Raw genomic sequence first — 18,709 nt, 5'->3', positions numbered from 1 at the left:
ACTTTAACTTCATACTTCTTAATACTTTATTCATCTCATATGCAAATATTGTCCCTTTGTCCAACGTTTGTCTGACAGCTTTAGTTACTGGTTACTTTCCAGATTACAATTTTTCACACCCCTCCTCCAGTGAAAACCACGTATCTCCAGTGTTTATATTTATCATTCTGACAAAATTGAAGGATTAAATGTTACTTCATGGTTTGAGAAATTTCTCCCACCTCCTAATCTAAACTCTTCAAAAAGCCTCTTGGATTTACTGGAAAATGCATCGTCACAAAGCTGAAAACAGGCTGTTTTTCTGACATTTTGGAGATTTGTGGTTCTCACAGGACAGTGATGCTAAAAACACATGATGATCTTATAGAATATGATACACTGCTGTAGATTAATCAGAATATAAAGTAATTAAAATGAGCTCAACCTTAAACATCTACAGCAGTAAAATGCAACATTAATGCATCTAATCTAAAAACATCAGATATAACATTAAAACAGTCCATTGTACTGCATAATGTGTATTTTTACTTTTGATACACTACATAAAATTTGCTGATAATACTTGTACTTAAGTCAGGTTTTGAGTACAGGACTTTAAGTAAAGGACCTGAATACTTCCTCCACCACTGACTCTAACAAATGCAATGATTCAGTTGTTCATAAGCAGCGTGTGTGTGTTGAAATAGGAAGAACATTTAACGTTGGAAAATTACTGCTTCTGAAACATCCGGTCTGGTCTGATGTGACTCACATAAATCTGCCACTGCAGATGTTGACTTTGCTGTTTTGCCTCCTTCTGTCTGCAGTGGCAGATCCTGCGTTCACTCAAGTACAATTTTGAGGCGCTTGTACTTCACTTGAGTATTTCCTTTTAGTGCTAAGTTATACTTCTACTCCCATGCTGTAGTTTTCACTCAGCTGGGGACCACTGGACTGCTGCGCACACATCAGTATCAACAATCTCATCATGTCATATATAATAATATCAGTCACAGAGGCTTCTCAGCTGAAGAAGTGCTTTGACTTTGATACTTTAATACTTCCCTGCTTTTACTTAGGGAGGATTTTAAATGCAATTTTACACACTTTTACTTCACATTGAGTATATTGACACTGCTGGTTTTTGGTTTTTAAGTAAAGGATCTGAGTAGTTCTTCCACCATGTGTCCAGGTGCTGCTGTTTTCATCAAACCTAAAACCTCTTCATCCAAAATGTATCACACACAGAGACGCACAAAAAGCAACACTACAGGTTACTGCATTTCAAATATTTGTGTGGTTTTATTCCAGCTTATATTGAGGATTGTGGCACCAGTCTGAGTTTACGCAGTGGAACGATCCGACTGGCAAACCTTTCAGACAAATCATGCCAACAAGTCGTAATGCATCTACCTCCATTCAGGCAGAAGAGGGCAGTATCCTCCACCTTTATCTCACAACGTCCACGCCACGCTGACCGTCCCAGCGTTAACCCATGCATAGAAGTACTCCTCCGGTTTCACAGTGAACCCAATATTGGTTTGAGAAAAGAAAAAAAACAAAACAAAACAAAACAAAACACAATCCAGCAGTGTTGTCGCTCCTGCCGCTTCGTAGAAGGCACAGATTGTAAGAAGCTTGGCCGACACAGTTCAAGAGCACATTGAGACGCCAACAAACAGCCAAGGAAAACAACCACGGACGAGTCACACCGTGAAGGACAAACTAACACGCGATCTAATCAGGCAAAGTAATGCGCCGTTCCTGAGATGAGATCATTTGGTTTCTCAACAGGAGTACACAGTGCCCCTTGTATCTGTCAGCGAGGAAACAGTAAATAATGTGAACCAAAGAGGCAGAATTAGATTTAAAAAGTGACATGATTGTGATAACAAATCACACCGAGCTCCCACCAATAAGCCAATGAGAAGATGACGGAGACAGAAGAGCATCTGATGATTAGAGAATGAATGACATGAACACATACAGCACGTATTCGGTGTCGAATACACAGTGCTAACGCGCCCTCGCAGCCTCAGAGGCCTTTGTTGAAGTAGACACGTTGAACGGCGTCTCCGTACTGGGACACGATGGAGTCTCGCAGCTCGGGCTCCAGCTTGGACACGGGAATAGAGCTGTTAGAGAGAGAGAGAGGGGGGAGCATGTGGACAGAAGGGAAAGAGAAAGAAAAGACGAGGAACACGGTCAGAACGTACTTTGTCTGATTACACAAACTGATGTCGCTTTGTTTGCTTGTGCAGAAGGTTTCAGACTGAACAAACTGTGGGAAACAATACGAACGAGTTTGGGAGAACACAGAAAAATAACTAAATGTATGAGCACAATTAAGAAAGTAAGCTGCTAATTATTTGCAGAACGTCGTGGTCGAGAACATTTCCTACAAGTCTTCTTAAAATATGGATTTTGTCAGGGGTCGAGCTGCAAGAATGTGTGGAAAAATCATGTCTGGTTCCCCTGCAGCTGTTACGATCCTGCTCTTTAATTCCCAATAAGGAGTTAGTTAGCTAGTTCTGTCCTAAGTCTGCATAAACTACATGTGTTTACAGACAACAGTTTTTCCAAGTGTTCCTGAGCCCATGTATTAATCTCCTTCATCTAATCACATGTTCACAAAGTGGTGACCCTCTGAGGGGCCCGACCCCTCGGTTGGGAACCACTTTGGCTAAACTACCAAAAACTACTAGAACAAGCATATATTCTCTAAAAAAAATCAATGATCTGGGTTGTACAGGAGCAGGTTTGTTACCATCTCTGAGGGAACAGGGAGCAGGCGGCAGGCACCATGAAGATCAAACTTTAAAAAGACAAGAACAAAAAAAATAAGTTATTTCTCTCCACCATGAAACGCCCCTGAGCGCATTCAACCCCCCGTGACTCCCCCTACTTACAACACTCCCACCATCATCACTTGAATGGGTCCGTGGAGATACGTGATTCTCTGTGAAAAGACAGAAAAGCCTGAGGACGGACGCTTTGAAGCGGAGGATCTTAGCAGGAGGACGGAAACCAAGCTAAAGGTCTGACCTGCATGAACTTGTATTTTTCCAGCCTCTGCATGATGATGGGGAGGATGACTGATAGAGGAGAAGAAGAAGAGAAGTCAAGAGAGGAAGACGAGGATAAGGTGGAAGAGCTCAGTGGAATATTAACATACTCATTCCTGGAGCGGCCATGGTGACCCGAGAGACGACCACCTGAGTGATGCCTTTCACTGCCGCTTTCTACAGGAGAGACACAACAGGAGTTACAGACAGTTTATGAGCGCTAAAGGAAAACCGCTGTGTTTTTATTTCTAAAATAAAAGTGCGTCTGACCGTGGAGTGGCCCAGTTTGTTGCCGTTTTCGTCCGTCACGGCAATGCCATTCAGAATTTCCCTGAGAAAGTGACACAGAAGGGAAGCAGAATGTAAATCGCTGTGGTTTCCTCAACTTTCCCGAACTTGGGGAAAATGTTGACGTGACTTCAAATGAAATCTAAAAGAGGGATGTTCAACAGACCAGACGAAACTAAAAGAGAAAGAACATAAGTAAAACCTTCACGAGCCTTTAAACAAGACCAAGGTGCTAGTTAGCTAAACTTGCTTTATTGATTATGTCATATCGCTAACTCTGTCCTTCATTTTAAGCTAAAACTAGCTCTGTTTAGCTGCTGCAGCTTAAAATAGAGGAAATCAACATGACAGGATCAATCCAGTAAAAGTCAAATCAGCAGAGAGGTTCAGATTCATCCTCTGGGAACCATGAACGTCTGCGCACATGTGACACCAATCTGTCCAATAGCTGTTGAGATATTTCAGATATTGAAGCTATCTCCGGTCCTGTTAGCATGGCTGGAAAAACAACATATATACCGACATCTAACTTTCTTCTTTTTTGAGATGTTACACTCAAATTTGGTCTCCACACATCACTCCATGATTACAGCCCCGACAAACAGCTGCGGCAAAGATCTACCGAGCACGAAGCGCCACCTCGCACACATTTATTACGAGTTTGAGCAGCAGGACTCACTGTTGTCTCATCATGGGAATGTTAACACAGTTGGCCGCTGCCACCGCCACAAAGGGGACCCAGCGAGCGACGAGAGGAGGAGCTTTCTGCAGCGTGAAGACAGAAAAATAAAGTATTAGCATCAAAATGATGTAATCAAAATACCAAAAGTGACAACACTTTATGCAGAATGGCTGCCAGATGATGGTCACTACCCACAATTCATCTGGTCCAGATAATGACTGGCTTTAAAAGAGCGCTAATGCTGCTAACAGGAAACAGGAAACACATCTGAGTGATTCAGTGTTTCACATTATCAGGATGACTTTAGTGACAAATTCAGCACTGTACGTGTGTGTGTGTGTGTGTGTGTGTGTGTGTGTGTGTACCTTTGTGTAGAGGTTGAGTCCGACTGCTGTTGCTAAAGCTGTGCTGGTTGCCGTAAGGTAGGCGACTCCAATCTGCCTGAGAGAGACGATAAAAACCTTTTTCAGACGCAGAATAGAGACGTTGACGGTTTCAGTGGTGTGTTCAAGTGACGGCCGTTCAGAGAAGAGACTTTCACGCCAGGTTTCATTCAGATGACTGAAAAGTTTAATGATATGAAGGAAAACGAGCGTTTTCGTCCTCTCAGTCAGCACTAGGGGTGGGTTTTTATAATTATTTTGCATTAAATAATGACGCTCCACTCGTCTTCTCACAGTGAATCCATGAATACGTTTTCTCATCACAGTGCAGCATCGACAAGAGCTGCGTCGATTCATTGATTAGCCTACAGAAAGACCATCATTTCAGATTTTTTGACAAAAGTGTCAAACATTTGCAGGGTTTTTTGGTTTTTGTCACTCATGATGATGCATTACAGGCTTTCAAGGAAACACTAAAAAGGCACAAAATCCACTGGCATGACAGTAAACTCTTACTTGGGAGTGATGGGGGAGGCGGCGTTACGGTTGGTGTAGTTGACCAGAGCGTTGAAGGACTGATTCACCCACTGCCAGAACACCACAGCAGGAACTGTCCTAGAAACAGACAGTGATGAAACCTCTAAAGCCTCCTCTGTGACATGTGGACGGCAGCTCGCTCTCTCTGCCCCTCAGTACCTGTAGAACTGCAGCATGCAGCCGGTGATGGCCATGCCTCCGGGGACCTGGAAGGACATGCGGCCGATGAGGTTCATGCGGTCGCCCGTGTCGGGGTGGAAGGCCGAGTCGTACAGCTTCTTGGCGTAGTGGAGCTGCTCCTCCGTGGTGCCCGGAGGGACGGACCCCGCCCTGCAGAGCGCCAAAAACACACATATTGAACACACCAACACAGGCCTGCAGGAGACGTCCTCACACCATCAACTCCATGCAGACACGTTCTTGTGAAGCCGTTTTCTTTTTCTTTGTCTTTAGCTAATTTCTCATGTTTAAACTTGCAGAAGTTAAAAGACCCCAGGGTGTGAGGCAAAAAGACGGAAGAAATCCACCCGAAAACAGATTTCGCATTCTGTGTGCTATATCTGCACTTCTGTCTGATATATTATACTCATTTAATCTTTAAAAATCTGTTCAAGCTCATGTGTTTTTTGCACCAATTAGGTTACAGTTCATAATAAATGCAGAAATGAAGATACTGACCAAACTTATAGAAACAGCGTGACATGTATTAAGTTTTTAGTTGTATTTCCTCTCAGAATACGTGCCTGAGGATCGTCATGCTATCAGTAAATTACAGTTCCAGTGTCTGTGTGAAAGCATGTTCAGTTCACATTCGTTTTTTATCTTCTTACCTGCAGCTTTCCACCAAAGCTTTGGCCTCATCCAGGCGCGAGTCAGGTAGGAGCGCCGTTCTGCAGTCTGTGATGTTGAAGAAGTGTTTCAGTCGGCCCATGAACGTAGACTGATCCCATCGTGGTGCGTCGATGTCGAATGAACTCAGAGCCATCGTGGTTTTAAAAAGCAGTCCCAGCTTACTGCATTAAAAAGTTAAAGTCTGCAGACCGTCACTCAGCAGCTGCAGTCCAAACCTTGAGAAAACAGGGGAATAAGCCCGGCTCTGATGACGACCTACGCTGACAGAAATGACTCACACGCATGTTTCTTGTCAGTTTATCACAACCAGGTCACGCTGTCACTGCTGTCAAACCAGCCCGGCCTGTTCTAACATTAACAGAGTTTGAGCTCAGTGGGTCACAGAGGGACAGACCGCTTCACCTTTGAACTCCCATTCCCACAGAGTGAGTCCATGTGTGTGTGTGTGTGTGTGAACTATCCAATGAAAAGCCACCACAAACCACCAGCTTAGACCTCCAAATTTCCCATTAATCCAATATTTGACCTTTTTTTTGTTTTTTTAATAAAAGTACTTTTTGTAATGTGCAAAAGCATATGGAGCTGCATCCATTAGTTGATTAAACAATTAGCTTAAAAATATATTTATCCTTACATTAATTGTTTCAGGCATTTTTCATGAAAAGGTGAAAAAACTGTCTCTGGTTTCAGCCTGTTAAATATGAAGATTTTCTTTGCCTGACACGATTGTCAAATCAGTAACTTTGTGTTTTTGTTGGTCAAAACTAGTTTAGTTTTAGTTCTTTGGTTCTTTAGGTTTTTTTTTTAAATGTCTTATAGACTAAAAAAAAAATCCGAAAATAATTGGCACATTAAATAAGAGTTCACTGCTGTCATGTTGGACTTGAACCCTGGCCAGTCTGGTGGGCCTGAGGTCAGCCGTCCTTCGGCTCGAGCCCCCTGCCAAGCTGCTGCACTTGCTGCCTGCCAGCGAGTGCCCTTGGGTTCAAACCCAACACAGCTCTGAACAAACACAGACTCTTGTTCCTCCCTAAAAATTCTCAAGGGCCAAACTTCCTCTAGAAATCATTGACCACATCCTGGTAAATGGTTCCACCGGTTGTCATTTTGGGTTTCTGCAGCTTCAGCACTCTGTTTCCTATTACCCAACCGGAGGAATCAGAACCTGCTGACTGCAGCCCAAACTACCCAAACATCCCGCTGCGCATCTTCATCACTACATTACTAATTATTTACTGGTATTCTGTGAAATCTCACAACACAAGTCTGCCTCGTGTGGGTCAATCTTCGGTAAATAAAAGGGCACATGAGGAGAGGAGTATATCAGCGCTCTCAGTCTGGCTGGAACTGGATTGTTTCTGGAGCTATTTGTTTAGAAAGTAGGGTGAAGGTCTGCTGAATCTTGTGGAGAACACCGAACATGAGCCAAAAGTCAACACTGCATACATACCATGACATATCAATAAGGATACATAAACAAACACTGGGCCTGGCTTCAGAGGATGAAACTGCTGCTCCCTGCATGGAAACTGGGCCTTGTTTTAAAGACACTGTATGTAATATCCTAACTAATATGAAAGGTCTGTCTGTCCTTTGATTTACTCTACGACTGTCGATCCGATCGGCTTCACACTTGGCGGGTGTGTCGCTCAGGACTCGAGGAAGTGCAGCGTCGAGTGTGAAGTAGTTCGGATGAGCGGTTCTTGAGAAAGCTGAGAAACATCACCCTGCAGAGATGGAGAGCCCTCACAGTTCTAGACGCAGCTGTTCCAGATGCAAATTTGAGTTAATAATAAACTTTCTAAAGCTAGTGGGGTTTTGTCATATTACCGTGTTGTGAATAAAGTTTAGTTTTAGGTCTAGAACTGCGGAGGGTCTCCAGCTCTCCAGGTCAGTGATGTTGAGAAAGTTTCAAGCTGCGACACCGGACGCCAAGCAATCGGCCCGTTCCCAACAGGCACCTTTTGAAAGGAGTACAAATGGAGAGGACTACAAGAACATATGAAGGCTGCAACTAAAATATCACAAAAGCAAAAGAATTCAAAGGTTCCAGATGCTACAATGTGAATATTTTCTGCATTTCTTCATCTTCTATGACAGTAAAATGAATACCTGAACAACTAAGAACTGGAGCTGGGATGACAAGTCGATTAATCAAGCAGTCGATCAACAGAATCTGCAGCTATTTTGATGATTGATTACTTGTTTCAGTGTTCAAGCACAAATGTCAAACCTGCTCCTGCTTCTTAGCTGTATGGATTTTCTGCTTTTCTTCAACATATACTGGGAATGGATCGTTGCTGCTTGGACAAAACAAGCAGATTGAACTAGTCAGTTTGGCCTTTGGGAAACTGCTGTGGACAGCTGTTATTCATTTGCAACATGTTTGACTAGTTTAAATTGATTAATAATCCACGAGGATGGTAGTTGCAGGCCTGCATGCGAGGGAAGGCCGAGTTAAAACATTGCAGAACGGTTGACACAAACTGGAGGGACTAGAAGAAACTTCACCAGAGGCTCAACAAACAGGATCTGCAGGCCAGAGCACATCCAGCATCTGATAACTACCGCCCAATCAGTCAATCAGTGCACAAAATGCACAAATGTGTCTGTCTATATACAGCTCCTTAACAAAGACAAACTGGATGTGTGGACAGAACGAGGTCTTGTGTTCAGTCTACCGAACACACAACTCCGAAAAGAGTGAAGTCAGTCGGAACTCAGAGTGATGCAACTCATGCTCGAGTTTCGAGCTGAGTCTGACTTCTGCAAGAAGCACAGAAAAGAAGGAACACACGCCGAGCCCAAGCATCGACACACAGGCTGCGATCTCTAATGACAAAAAGCAGAATACATACCTCAGTTTCCTCAGCCGCCCTATAGAGCAACCTGTCAGGTAATCAAATGTGCTCATGTGGCATAGTAAGGACAGGCGCACGTGGCATGCCGTCCTCCAATCACGAGCTGGGGCAGCTCCCTGCGTGAAAACCGGCGAAAACCGAACCTGGCGCTTTGTTACGCTTTTATCTGACTACAAGATAAAAGAGACACGGTCAAGATGTTGGCAATAACTGACAAACGCTTGAGTTTACGGCTACTGTGACACGTAACTGTTAAGCTAAATAGCTAGCTAATTACCTGTCTGACAATATGGCGGGTTTGTTTTGCGTCTCGTGTAGACATGAAGCAAATTTGTGTGCAGTAACTTATTGTAACGTCTGTGGACGAGACGTGCCCACGAAATTAAACATGTAGAGCTGCTGTTGGCCTACATTTGAATCATTTAGCAGGCAGCTAGCTTAACTCATCCTCCATACTTGGGGTTGTGCTCGAGCGTGTGCGTAACTGTGCGTATTACGTCACCCGCCCCTTAGTAACCCTCGGCGGCGTCTCCAGGAGAGAAGGCAACAAGATGGTGAGTTTAATTTATCGCAATAATTAGCCAATAACTGTTAACATCAAGCGCCAAATGTACAAATATTCGCACTAAGTAGTGCTCACTTCAATGCAGTTGCGTTTTAATGGCTGCCGCGGCTCGCAACTTTTCGAGAAAAACACTGAACTGCAGAAGCTGCCTTGTTGCTTCGTTCAGTTATCTGGGGAGATTAGCTTAGCACGGTCACGTTAGCCGCGTTTAGCTCCCGTTTGCGTGCCGTTAACTAGCCTCGCTTTGAAACAGCCAGCCCGCAAGGCTCAAGAAAAAGAAAGATGATGTGACGAACTACTCACACGATTTGCTGTTGTCCTCATATAACGGTACCATTAGGAGCGTGCTCGCTCATCCTCAAAGAAATGCACTTCCACGGCCTGTAAGTGAGGAGCCCGGGAGGATGGAAGTAAGGAAGAGATGCATTTCTGCAATGGTGGCTAGCTGCAACAGTGCTCCCCCTGTCCCCCCGGCAAAGTAACATCACATGGCTGCTCTCATCGATTGTTGCAGGGATTGCTGTCCATCCTGCGGAAGCTAAAGAGCACGCCAGACCAGGAGGTTAGGATACTGCTGCTGGGTCTGGACAACGGCGGCAAGACCACCCTGCTCAAACAGCTGGCATCTGAGGACATCAGCCACATCACCCCGACACAGGTACAGAGGAAAGTTTCATGCACACGCCTTCTGTTATCACATCAAACAGACATTATACAACAAAGGGTGGGTGGCCTTGCTCCTTGCAGATGTATGGATTTTTCTGCTTCCTCTATCTAACCCGCCTGATGTTTGGTGCTTCTTCCAGGGATTCAACATTAAGAGCGTGCAGTCTCAGGGTTTTAAACTGAATGTTTGGGACATCGGAGGACAGAGGAAGATCAGGCCGTACTGGAGAAACTACTTTGAAAACACTGATGTGCTGGTGAGCTCGGTGCACCAAACACAACAAAGGCGTCACGATTTTGATCCATTCATCGTTTATCACACGTACACTGAGGACCTGCTGCTCATGCTAACAAGGAGAACTTCCATTCTGTTTCAGATTTATGTCATCGACAGCGCTGACAGAAAGAGATTTGAGGAAACGGGTCAGGTATGCGCAGTATGTTTTGCTTGGTGACGGTGTGCACTCTGCATTTACTGTCGTGTATACTGCTCTGAATCTGTTCCATCATGTGGTGTACAAAATGTCCCCAAATAGTGAAGAATGTCCATCACATTTTCCCAGACTGTCTTCAAACTTCTTGTTTTGTCTGACCCCAAAAAACCATGAAAAAACCCCAAAAATATTCATTTCATCCATTCATCCATTAATGAGATGGGTGAACATTTTCCCTTAAACACTGTGTTAACCAAACCAGGCTCACAGGAATCAGGTCTTCATATCTGTGAGCTTTATCACTTGAATCCAAGTTTCAAGTCTGTAGTCTCCAGCTCAGCTTTTCATTAACATGAAGTACTGGAGTCTGTTCTTGTTCTGTTGCAGTGTGCGTGTGTTCATGTATAATTAACAGATGTTAATGTTTGTTGCAGGAGCTAGCCGAATTGTTGGATGAGGAGAAGCTGAGCGGCGTTCCTGTGCTGATCTTTGCAAACAAGCAGGACCTGCTGACAGCCGCCCCGGCCTCTGAGATCGCCGAGGGTCTCAATCTGCACACCATCCGGGATCGCATGTGGCAGATCCAGTCATGCTCCGCCCTCACTGGCGAGGGGATTCAGGTGAGCGTACGAGCCGAGCTTTTCCTTTTTTGCCTTTGTTTCTACCTGCCGTTGTTCTCTTCTCACCGTGCCGCTGTTAAATTCACTTTCAGGAGGGCATGAATTGGGTCTGCAAGAGCGTCAACTCCAAGAAAAAGTAGCTTCGCTTCTAGTATTCTTCTACTCAGGAGGAACAGCTGCAGCACACACACATACACTGACACACATCGCACCCTCCTGAGCCTTAGTACGATGGGGTATACCTGTGAATGTAAACACACTACTAATCCAACATGGACTTGGAGTTTTTAACCCCCTGCATTCCCTTATCGCTGATGTTTACTAATCTCAACACATCTTCCCGCGTCGGCCTCTACAAAGAGGAGGGAGGTTTGACTTCAAAGGGGACCCATGCCAGGAAATCAACCCCCTCCACCCAGACTACCCACGTCACCACCGCTGCCCCAGCCAATCCCGGCCACCGTCTACAGCCTGTCACAACCTCAGACATTCCCATTAAACTGCTGTCTTTCATTGGAATTCCAGCATGCTCTTTAAACTCTTTTTCACATCTTTTTCTCCACCTCAGTCTTACAGGTCAATATGTTGTGTTGTTTTTTTTTTAATCATTCCACAATGGCTGGAAGCGCTTTTCCTGCTATGGCTCTGTTTGAAGTGAGGTATATTTTTGTAATTGTTTTATTTATGGTGAAGTAGAGTGCTTTCAAACGACGACTGGTGTGGCGTGTGTGATGTCAAGGATGTTGGAGAAACGGTCCAACTCTCCCCACTAAAGAGTAATACTGTACATGTTAATATGTATAAAAAAGAGGGAATTAAATGGTTAGGAGGAACTACACTTTTTGGATTCAGTGTAAATAGCTGCGCCCTGTGTTCATATGTGACGTTATGCGCATGTTATAGAGTATAAGTTACGCTGCTGTACTCTGTAGTCTATAATGTTTGCATAATGCTGGTAGATTTTTAACAGCGGTATATGTACTTTATGTCCCAGTGCATTTCTTCGTGCTCTTTGGGTTATAGTGAGGGAATTCACTCTCTTGGCTTTTTCTTTTGATATTCTTGAATGTAATCTGTCCAGAACTGAAGGTACTGTATGTGAATAAAAAAGATAAGAAAAATCAGACATTGTTGAATTATTTGTTTTTTGGATTAAGCTGCTTTCTGCACTCTCATGCTTTAGTTCACTCACATCATGTAGGGGCTTTTTGTTTTTGTAAATCTTAACAGATTGTAGCGGTCACACACCAGCAGCAGGTGAAGTCAGCTGTTTGTGACAACAACCGAGTGTGGAGGACTCTGTGGAGACAGCAGCTCTGTTGAATTAAACAAAGCACTGGATTTGTTGTTGCAGTGTGCTGGGATGGAAAAAGCACTGTAATATCGTGCTTGTGTAGAACTTACATGTAAAAATAAGATTACTAGTCTCAAAGTAAAGCTCTTTTGAAGCTCTGAGAAACAGTACATGTCCAAAGTGATAAAATCCACATGATATCTTGACTGAATATTTCAACAATAATTCACATGCACCAACTTTACCAACTAATTCTCTGTAGATCAGTGACGGAGGCCTTAAAGGTCCATTTAGGACTTTTTCCCCATATAAATTACAGGAATTGTTATTATTATTATTCACCTATACCTGTGGTTTCTGCAGATAAATCTAATATGATGAACTCTAGGACAATGAATAAGACAAAACTAAAATTTTCTCCCCATTTTTTTTCTGTTTTTCTCCCCTTTTTTTCCCCTTTTAATCTCTGCATACACTGCAAGTGGACCCGCTACACTAAATTTTACTTCCTTTGAGGTTAACAATGAACCTTAAAGCTCAATAAACTGAATAGTTTTCCATCTTCAGGCACCTAAAATTCAAATCAAACAGTCTGAGGTGGGGGAAATCACTCTCTGATGTCCATCCTGCAAAAGGAGGACACCACACTTCTATTAAAGGATTTAAAAAAACAGAAACTTTTTTCTAACAGGCAGGCGGTGCTGCTGTATCCACCTGGTTGGGTAAACGCCTCATGGCCTTGAGGCTGAGCAGCAGAGGCTGTGCAGCTTGAACCCCACTCCCCCGCGTTGAACGAACTATCTGGAATGCACAAACCTAATCCACCTGCAGGGCCCAGAGGGCTGCAGGTACACATGAGACCACCTGCATACCGGTGGTGCCTGCATGTTAGAGGGGTGTGATGGATCAAAACAACATTGCCTTCTTCTTCTTTGAGGTATTTGAGCTCACCATAACAGTGTTAACATTGAAACATTTCCTGCAACAAAACTAAGAGGAGAGGCCCTGAAAAAGTCCTGAAAAATGTTCTTTTTTTCCTCTTGTTACACAGGATGTACTTCAGTAAAATATCTGAACGCTTCCACAACTGGCCCAGAACTCTGACGTCCAGTTCTCTGGTGAATTCTTTAGTTAATGCAGCTCCTGTGAAGGCTCCACCCAGCTCAGACTGGATTCAGATCTGTGCTGCTTTTGGCTTTTCATCACAGGTTTGCATGGTTGGAGAGTGGGAGGCCCTCATGAGCAGTGGTCTGATCACCTTCCTGCCCAGTCAAGGGCTGGCTTGGATCCATTTATTGCTTATTCAGGCAAAGCTGGGAGCACATCACATCCCATCGGCCTCTGCCTCTGGTTTCCACCAAAGTCTGACAGAAGGTGAAGCAAGAACTTGCAGATGACACTAGTTATTGTTCTCTGATTGCTGAGTTCAACAGGCGCTAACGGTGGTCACATGACCTGTATTTTCTATATATGATCAACCTGAGTATCTGTTCGTGTTTGTATCTAATCTACCTGAAAGGTGCAGAACAGGAGCTTTGTGATGTTTTCTCTGTGGCTGATATAATCCCACTAGAATCACTTTAAAGGTGCAAGTCCAGGCTCTTGAATGACACCACAACCACACAAAAAGGACACCGTGAACAGTCTTGGTGAATCTGTAAACATTCAGGAAGCTGGATCAGAGGATGGATTTGTCTCAAAAATGCCTGGAAGTTCCCATTAGCCTCAGCTGCACTTTGTGTTTAGTGCTAATTCGCAAATGTTGGCATGCTAACAAGCTAAGCAAACGTGGTGAACATGTTAAACACCAAACATTACAGCCGCTAAACGTCAGCATGTAAAAACACATCAGCATGTTCGCATTGTCATTGTGAGCATGTTAGCATTTAGCTTATAGCACCACCATGCATAAGAACGGGCTTATTATTTCTTTCCAGACGTCTTTACTTCAAAATATCCACCCAGACTGCTTTTATTCTTACAATACACTGACTATTTTATTTCATGAAGACACTTTTTATCAACATGCCTGTAATTCAGCCTCACAGAGCAGCTGCGGCTGTTGAGCCTTTGTCTTATTCATTACTGACTTTGCATCCTGTGTTCTGTATCTCTCTGTGCTGCGGCTGTGAAATTAATTTTAAAGCTTCTAGAGATGTTTGAAGAAGCCATCTCTGTCACCTACAGGCTTTACTGAGCTGCATTCAGGTCATCAATAATTGCCCAGAAGAAGGCGTATGGGGGTGTTGTATGTCTCAGTGTGTTCCTGCTTCAGGAACAGCACGTCGTGTGTTTTACTTTGCGTAACATTGTATGTGACTGATTCAGAGACCCTCAGAGACTAACAGCCTCTTCTTCTCTCACAAAGGTTCTCATTGTCCAGCCTTCCTCTCCTCTCACACAGACAGAATGTACCAGCATTGTTCCTCATTTCTGGCTCTTAAATTCTCACAAAGCACCATGGAAAATTCAGTATGATAACACCCTCAGAGTTACAGTTAGATGTTTTGGAAAATACGCATTTTTCTTTTCTTTTTTTTTTTCCTTTTTGTGCCTTCTGGTGGAGAGTTTGAAGAGAAGATAAATACCTCTCTCATGCCTGCACAGTAAATCTGATGCTACGGCTAGCAGCATGTTAATTTAGCTTAACATTACGAGTGTAACAAGGAGAAAACAGCTAGCCTGGCTCTGTTCGATGCTATCAGCACATCTAAAGTTAACTAATTAACCAATACAGCCAAAAATTATGAGAGGTTATGTGCTGGACTGCTTCTTGGCACCAGCTGGAGGCAACTGGTGTACACAGCTGGTGATACTGGGTTACTGGAATGGAGTGGAACAAGATAAAACATGTCAGTATTTGTTAGTATAAGCTGATTTTCTGCTTTGCTTTGGACAGAGCCAGGCCTGGTGTTGGTCTGTTTGCAGTTTTTATGCTATGCTAAGCTAACTGGCTGCACATTTACTGTGATATCAGTCTTTTCATCGAACGACTACCTGCACCTCTACAGCTGGCTAACTGACAGGTAATACAAGCTTAACTTCAAAGCCTGTAATTACAAACAGAATGCAAACAATTTGCAAATGAGCTGTTCACTGACCAGAGGCTTTGCAAACTGTTCCTGAGTCCATGCAGTAATCTCCTTCATCCAATCATTCAATTCACAAAGTGGTGAACCTTGCTCCATCCTCACTTGTGAACGACTGAGCCTTTCCAGGATGCCCCTTTCATACCCAATCATGATACTGTCACCTGTTACCAATCAACCTGTTTACCTGTGAAATGTTTCAAACAGGTGTTTTTGGAGCCTTCCACATCTTTCCCAGTCTTTAGTTGCTCCTGTCCCAGTGTGTTTGAAACATGTTGCAGCATCAAATTCAGAATAAGCAGATATTTACACAAAGTTTTTGAGGCAAAACATTAAATATTGTCTTTCAATTGAGTGTTTGTCGAGCAGGACGTCATCACCTTCTGTTTTATCCATGTTTTACAGAGCGTTCCAACCTTTTAGCCAGAAATCAAGTTGAAAACTGACATCTTGTTGTTTTCCGAGGTTATGTGCCAGACTTCCTGGAGTCTCCACTGGTTGCCTGGTGCCCTCATAAAACAACTAATTGACGTTTTGAAACTCGTGTTTTGGTGCGGATTAACGAGCTATGGCTTAATTAGTCAGCTTTAGAGGTGATGGTCGGCAGCTTTGGGAGGCCGAGCCAGGCCCATTCTTTATGCTAAGCTAAGCTAACTAGCTGTTGTAGCCTTGTATTTATAGCACAGACAAGAGAGCGCTATCAATCTGCTTACTGTCAGCAGGAAAACGTTAATTGACAAGAGCTCTGTGGACAATAGTTTTTGTGTATGTATGTAAGCTGAAAAATCCAAATAAAAAAAGTCAATTTTCTTTTTAGTAGTCCTCTTGGTGTTGTGTTTTTTAACCTATATGAGACAACAGAGGCTTCTGTGGTTTTTTCATTAGCTGATAAAAGCTTTTTACCCTCACAGTGTGTGTGTGCGTGTGTGCATGTGTGTTTCAGAGATACAGATCAGAGATGTAGGCGACCAAATTACGGCCTTTCTCCCTCCTCATGGATCAGACAGCTGTGCAGCAGCTGTGTGTGCAAGTGTGAGAAAATGTGTGTGTCAGTGGGGAAGGGTTGGGGGGTGGGGTGTTAGTGTGTGTGTGTGTGTGTGTGTGTGTGTGTGTGTCTGAGAGTGAAAGACAGAAAAGCAGCGTTGTAATTTATGCCGCACCTCCGACCCCACAGTTCTTGGCCGCCTGCGTCTCTGCTGAGGTTTGCTGACGTGAGAAAAAAAAAGGCAACACATCAGACCTCCCACCGGCCCGAGAGAGGAAGGAGGTGGGAGTGAGGCGAAGGAGGAGCAAGAAGGAGCAAAATGATTAACGTGTTTGTTTTCACGTGTACATCAACCACTGATTGACGTTAGGAGGAAAGAAACGGCGTCCGGACACTGAGACTGAAAGTTCAGTCTTGACGTAGGAAACAGTAATTAACAAAGAAAACCTCGCCACAAACCCCATTAAGGGAAATACTTACTGATTTACCTCTTTGCTGAGAGTTAGGTGAGAAGATTGACACCACTCTCTTATTTGTCCCTTAAGTACAAGGCTATAGCCAGTTAGCCTAGCTTAGCATACACATTGGAAGCAGGGAGAAACAGCTAGCCTGGCTCTGTCTAAAGGTCGCAAATAAACATGTTAAATCTTGTTTAATTCATGTAAACTGGACTGTAAAAACGACACACAATGGTTTTATGAGGGGTTATGAGTCAGAGGTGCTGGTACTGATTGTGTTACCTTGTTTCCAGGCTAGCTTTTCCCCCTGTTTCCAGTCTTTGTGCTAAGCTAAGCTAACCAGCTGCAGGCTCCAGCTTCATGTTTAGCAGAGGAGTGTTATCAGTCTCATTTCAGTCTTTGCAAATAAACCTATTTCCCAAAATGACGACCTATTTCTTGAAGTTGCTGTTCTGGAGATTTTGATGCTAAAGTATTTTTTTTTTTTTTTTTTTTTTAAATTTCCATTCCCTATTTGCTCATTCCAGCACACACACACACGCTGGGTCGGGTAAAGCATCAACGCAGCAGCTTCATTGGGCTGAGGGGGGAACAAACACACACTTCGACTGACGACTCATCTCAAGACGAGCTCTCTCCATCCTGTTTTCTCTCTGCAGGCCTCCACCCACACATACTCATGAGCCCCGTTTGTGCTGGGCGGACACAAAGATGTTTAAAGTTTGGTTTGAATGGGTTTGTCCTGCAGCTAACGAGTCTTTTGAGATTTGTGTGCGAACTGTCAACCGGGAGAAGGCAGCCAGGCAGATTATGTGCATGTTTAGGAGGAAACAGCAGAGGTTGAACCATGTTTGGGTGCAAGTGGGAGGATGTTTTGTTCTTGAAGTCATATGAAAAGTGAGCAGATGACTCCAGGGATGACTGTATGAACTGGAACAAAAAACACAGAGCACATGCTGAGATTCTGTTTGTACAAATGTGAGACATATTAAATGATAAAAGACCAAAACCAACAACTAATTGAGTCAAGTATCAAGTATTTCCTTCAAAGCTAAAGCTCGATGTGACATATTCCTGTGCACCGTCGAGCTCCACTGTTCCTCGACTGGACTTTGAGTGAACTGGCTCTTGTTAAACACAGCATCTTTACTCTGATTCACTCGAAGGCTTAAGCAGAATGCAGCTAATCCATTTCTTAAAACCACAATTACAGCTTGTTGTGAATCACGAGACACGTTGAGGGAATCACAGTTTTCTCCTATTTGTGGTAACGTGTTATTTGCACCAGGTAGATCAGATCCTGGGTTCAGACTCTGGGCTCAGACGGGATTCCAGCAGATCTCAGATCTTTATAGAGGTAACACCCTCGTGTCCTTTGACAATCTTAAAGAAAATTTTGGAATCCCTCAAGCTCATTTGTTCAAATATATTAATTCGCTCGAGGATTCACTCACATCAGTGCCTGAATCTTAGTATCACTGAAGAATTGGCAGCATCCATAGCAGGGGTTTTCAAACTGTGAGGGCGCCGCCGCAGAGGTGCGTGGACGGAGGACGTCACGCCAGTTCGCTTTCCTTCTTTGAGTCAGTCAAATCTGATTAGAAAACATAAAGACACTTTTTATGACTCCAGAACTTGATGATGGTTGATGCACTGCAAACAGGAACTGCTAGTAGCTAATTCAGCATGCTTTCTATGGTGCAAGTTTGCCTTAAGCTTAACAAATACAGGCAAAAAGGGGCTCATGCTGTAGCTTGCGGCTAACTGACCCACAGAGTCAGACTCAAAGGGAATTCAGACAGATATTACAGGTCAGGAAGGGGAAAAGGCTTGTTATAAAGCACAAACACGATCCAGCAGAATGAGCGTAACGCCTGAAAACCTCAATAAACTCAATCCTAATATCCCAGACAGTCGTATCAAATGTATAGAATTTCATTTGGAAAAGAAT

The 18,709-nt window shown here is 43.7% G+C and overlaps 2 protein-coding genes across 4 annotated transcripts; one reads left to right on the top strand and one right to left on the bottom strand.

The window, feature by feature from the left end:
- Positions 1 to 1,257: 1,257 nt before the first annotated feature.
- Positions 1,258 to 9,664, bottom strand: sfxn2 (sideroflexin 2). Of its 2 annotated transcripts, XM_076759930.1 has the most exons (13): positions 8,925 to 9,133; positions 8,645 to 8,817; positions 5,765 to 6,001; positions 5,094 to 5,264; positions 4,914 to 5,012; positions 4,380 to 4,455; positions 4,012 to 4,097; positions 3,315 to 3,375; positions 3,155 to 3,221; positions 3,025 to 3,074; positions 2,889 to 2,938; positions 2,747 to 2,794; positions 1,258 to 2,114 (listed from the first exon to the last, which is right to left on the bottom strand). In XM_076759930.1, the coding sequence occupies exons 3-13, from the start codon at positions 5,917 to 5,919 to the stop codon at positions 2,015 to 2,017; spliced, it is 963 nt and encodes a 320-aa protein (XP_076616045.1). In that variant the 5' UTR covers positions 5,920 to 6,001; positions 8,645 to 8,817; positions 8,925 to 9,133; the 3' UTR covers positions 1,258 to 2,014. The 2 variants fall into 2 exon arrangements, with proteins under 2 accessions (XP_076616045.1, XP_076616047.1); XM_076759932.1 differs by lacking the exons at positions 8,645 to 8,817; positions 8,925 to 9,133 and adding an exon at positions 9,516 to 9,664.
- arl3b (ADP ribosylation factor like GTPase 3b) lies at positions 9,107 to 12,058 on the top strand. 2 transcript variants are annotated; one of them, XM_076759934.1, is made up of 6 exons: positions 9,107 to 9,201; positions 9,727 to 9,870; positions 10,019 to 10,135; positions 10,256 to 10,306; positions 10,747 to 10,932; positions 11,025 to 12,058. In XM_076759934.1, exons 1-6 carry the CDS (start codon positions 9,199 to 9,201, stop codon positions 11,070 to 11,072), a joined length of 549 nt encoding a protein of 182 aa, XP_076616049.1. In that variant the 5' UTR covers positions 9,107 to 9,198; the 3' UTR covers positions 11,073 to 12,058. The 2 variants fall into 2 exon arrangements, with proteins under 2 accessions (XP_076616049.1, XP_076616048.1); XM_076759933.1 differs by having other exon boundaries at positions 9,107 to 9,622.
- The last annotated feature ends 6,651 nt before the right edge of the window (positions 12,059 to 18,709 follow it).

Source organism: Chaetodon auriga, chromosome 20 (assembly GCF_051107435.1).
Source record: "Chaetodon auriga isolate fChaAug3 chromosome 20, fChaAug3.hap1, whole genome shotgun sequence".
In the NCBI taxonomy this organism is placed as follows: domain Eukaryota; kingdom Metazoa; phylum Chordata; class Actinopteri; order Chaetodontiformes; family Chaetodontidae; genus Chaetodon; species Chaetodon auriga.
This window is presented reverse-complemented; position numbering and strand designations above follow the sequence as displayed.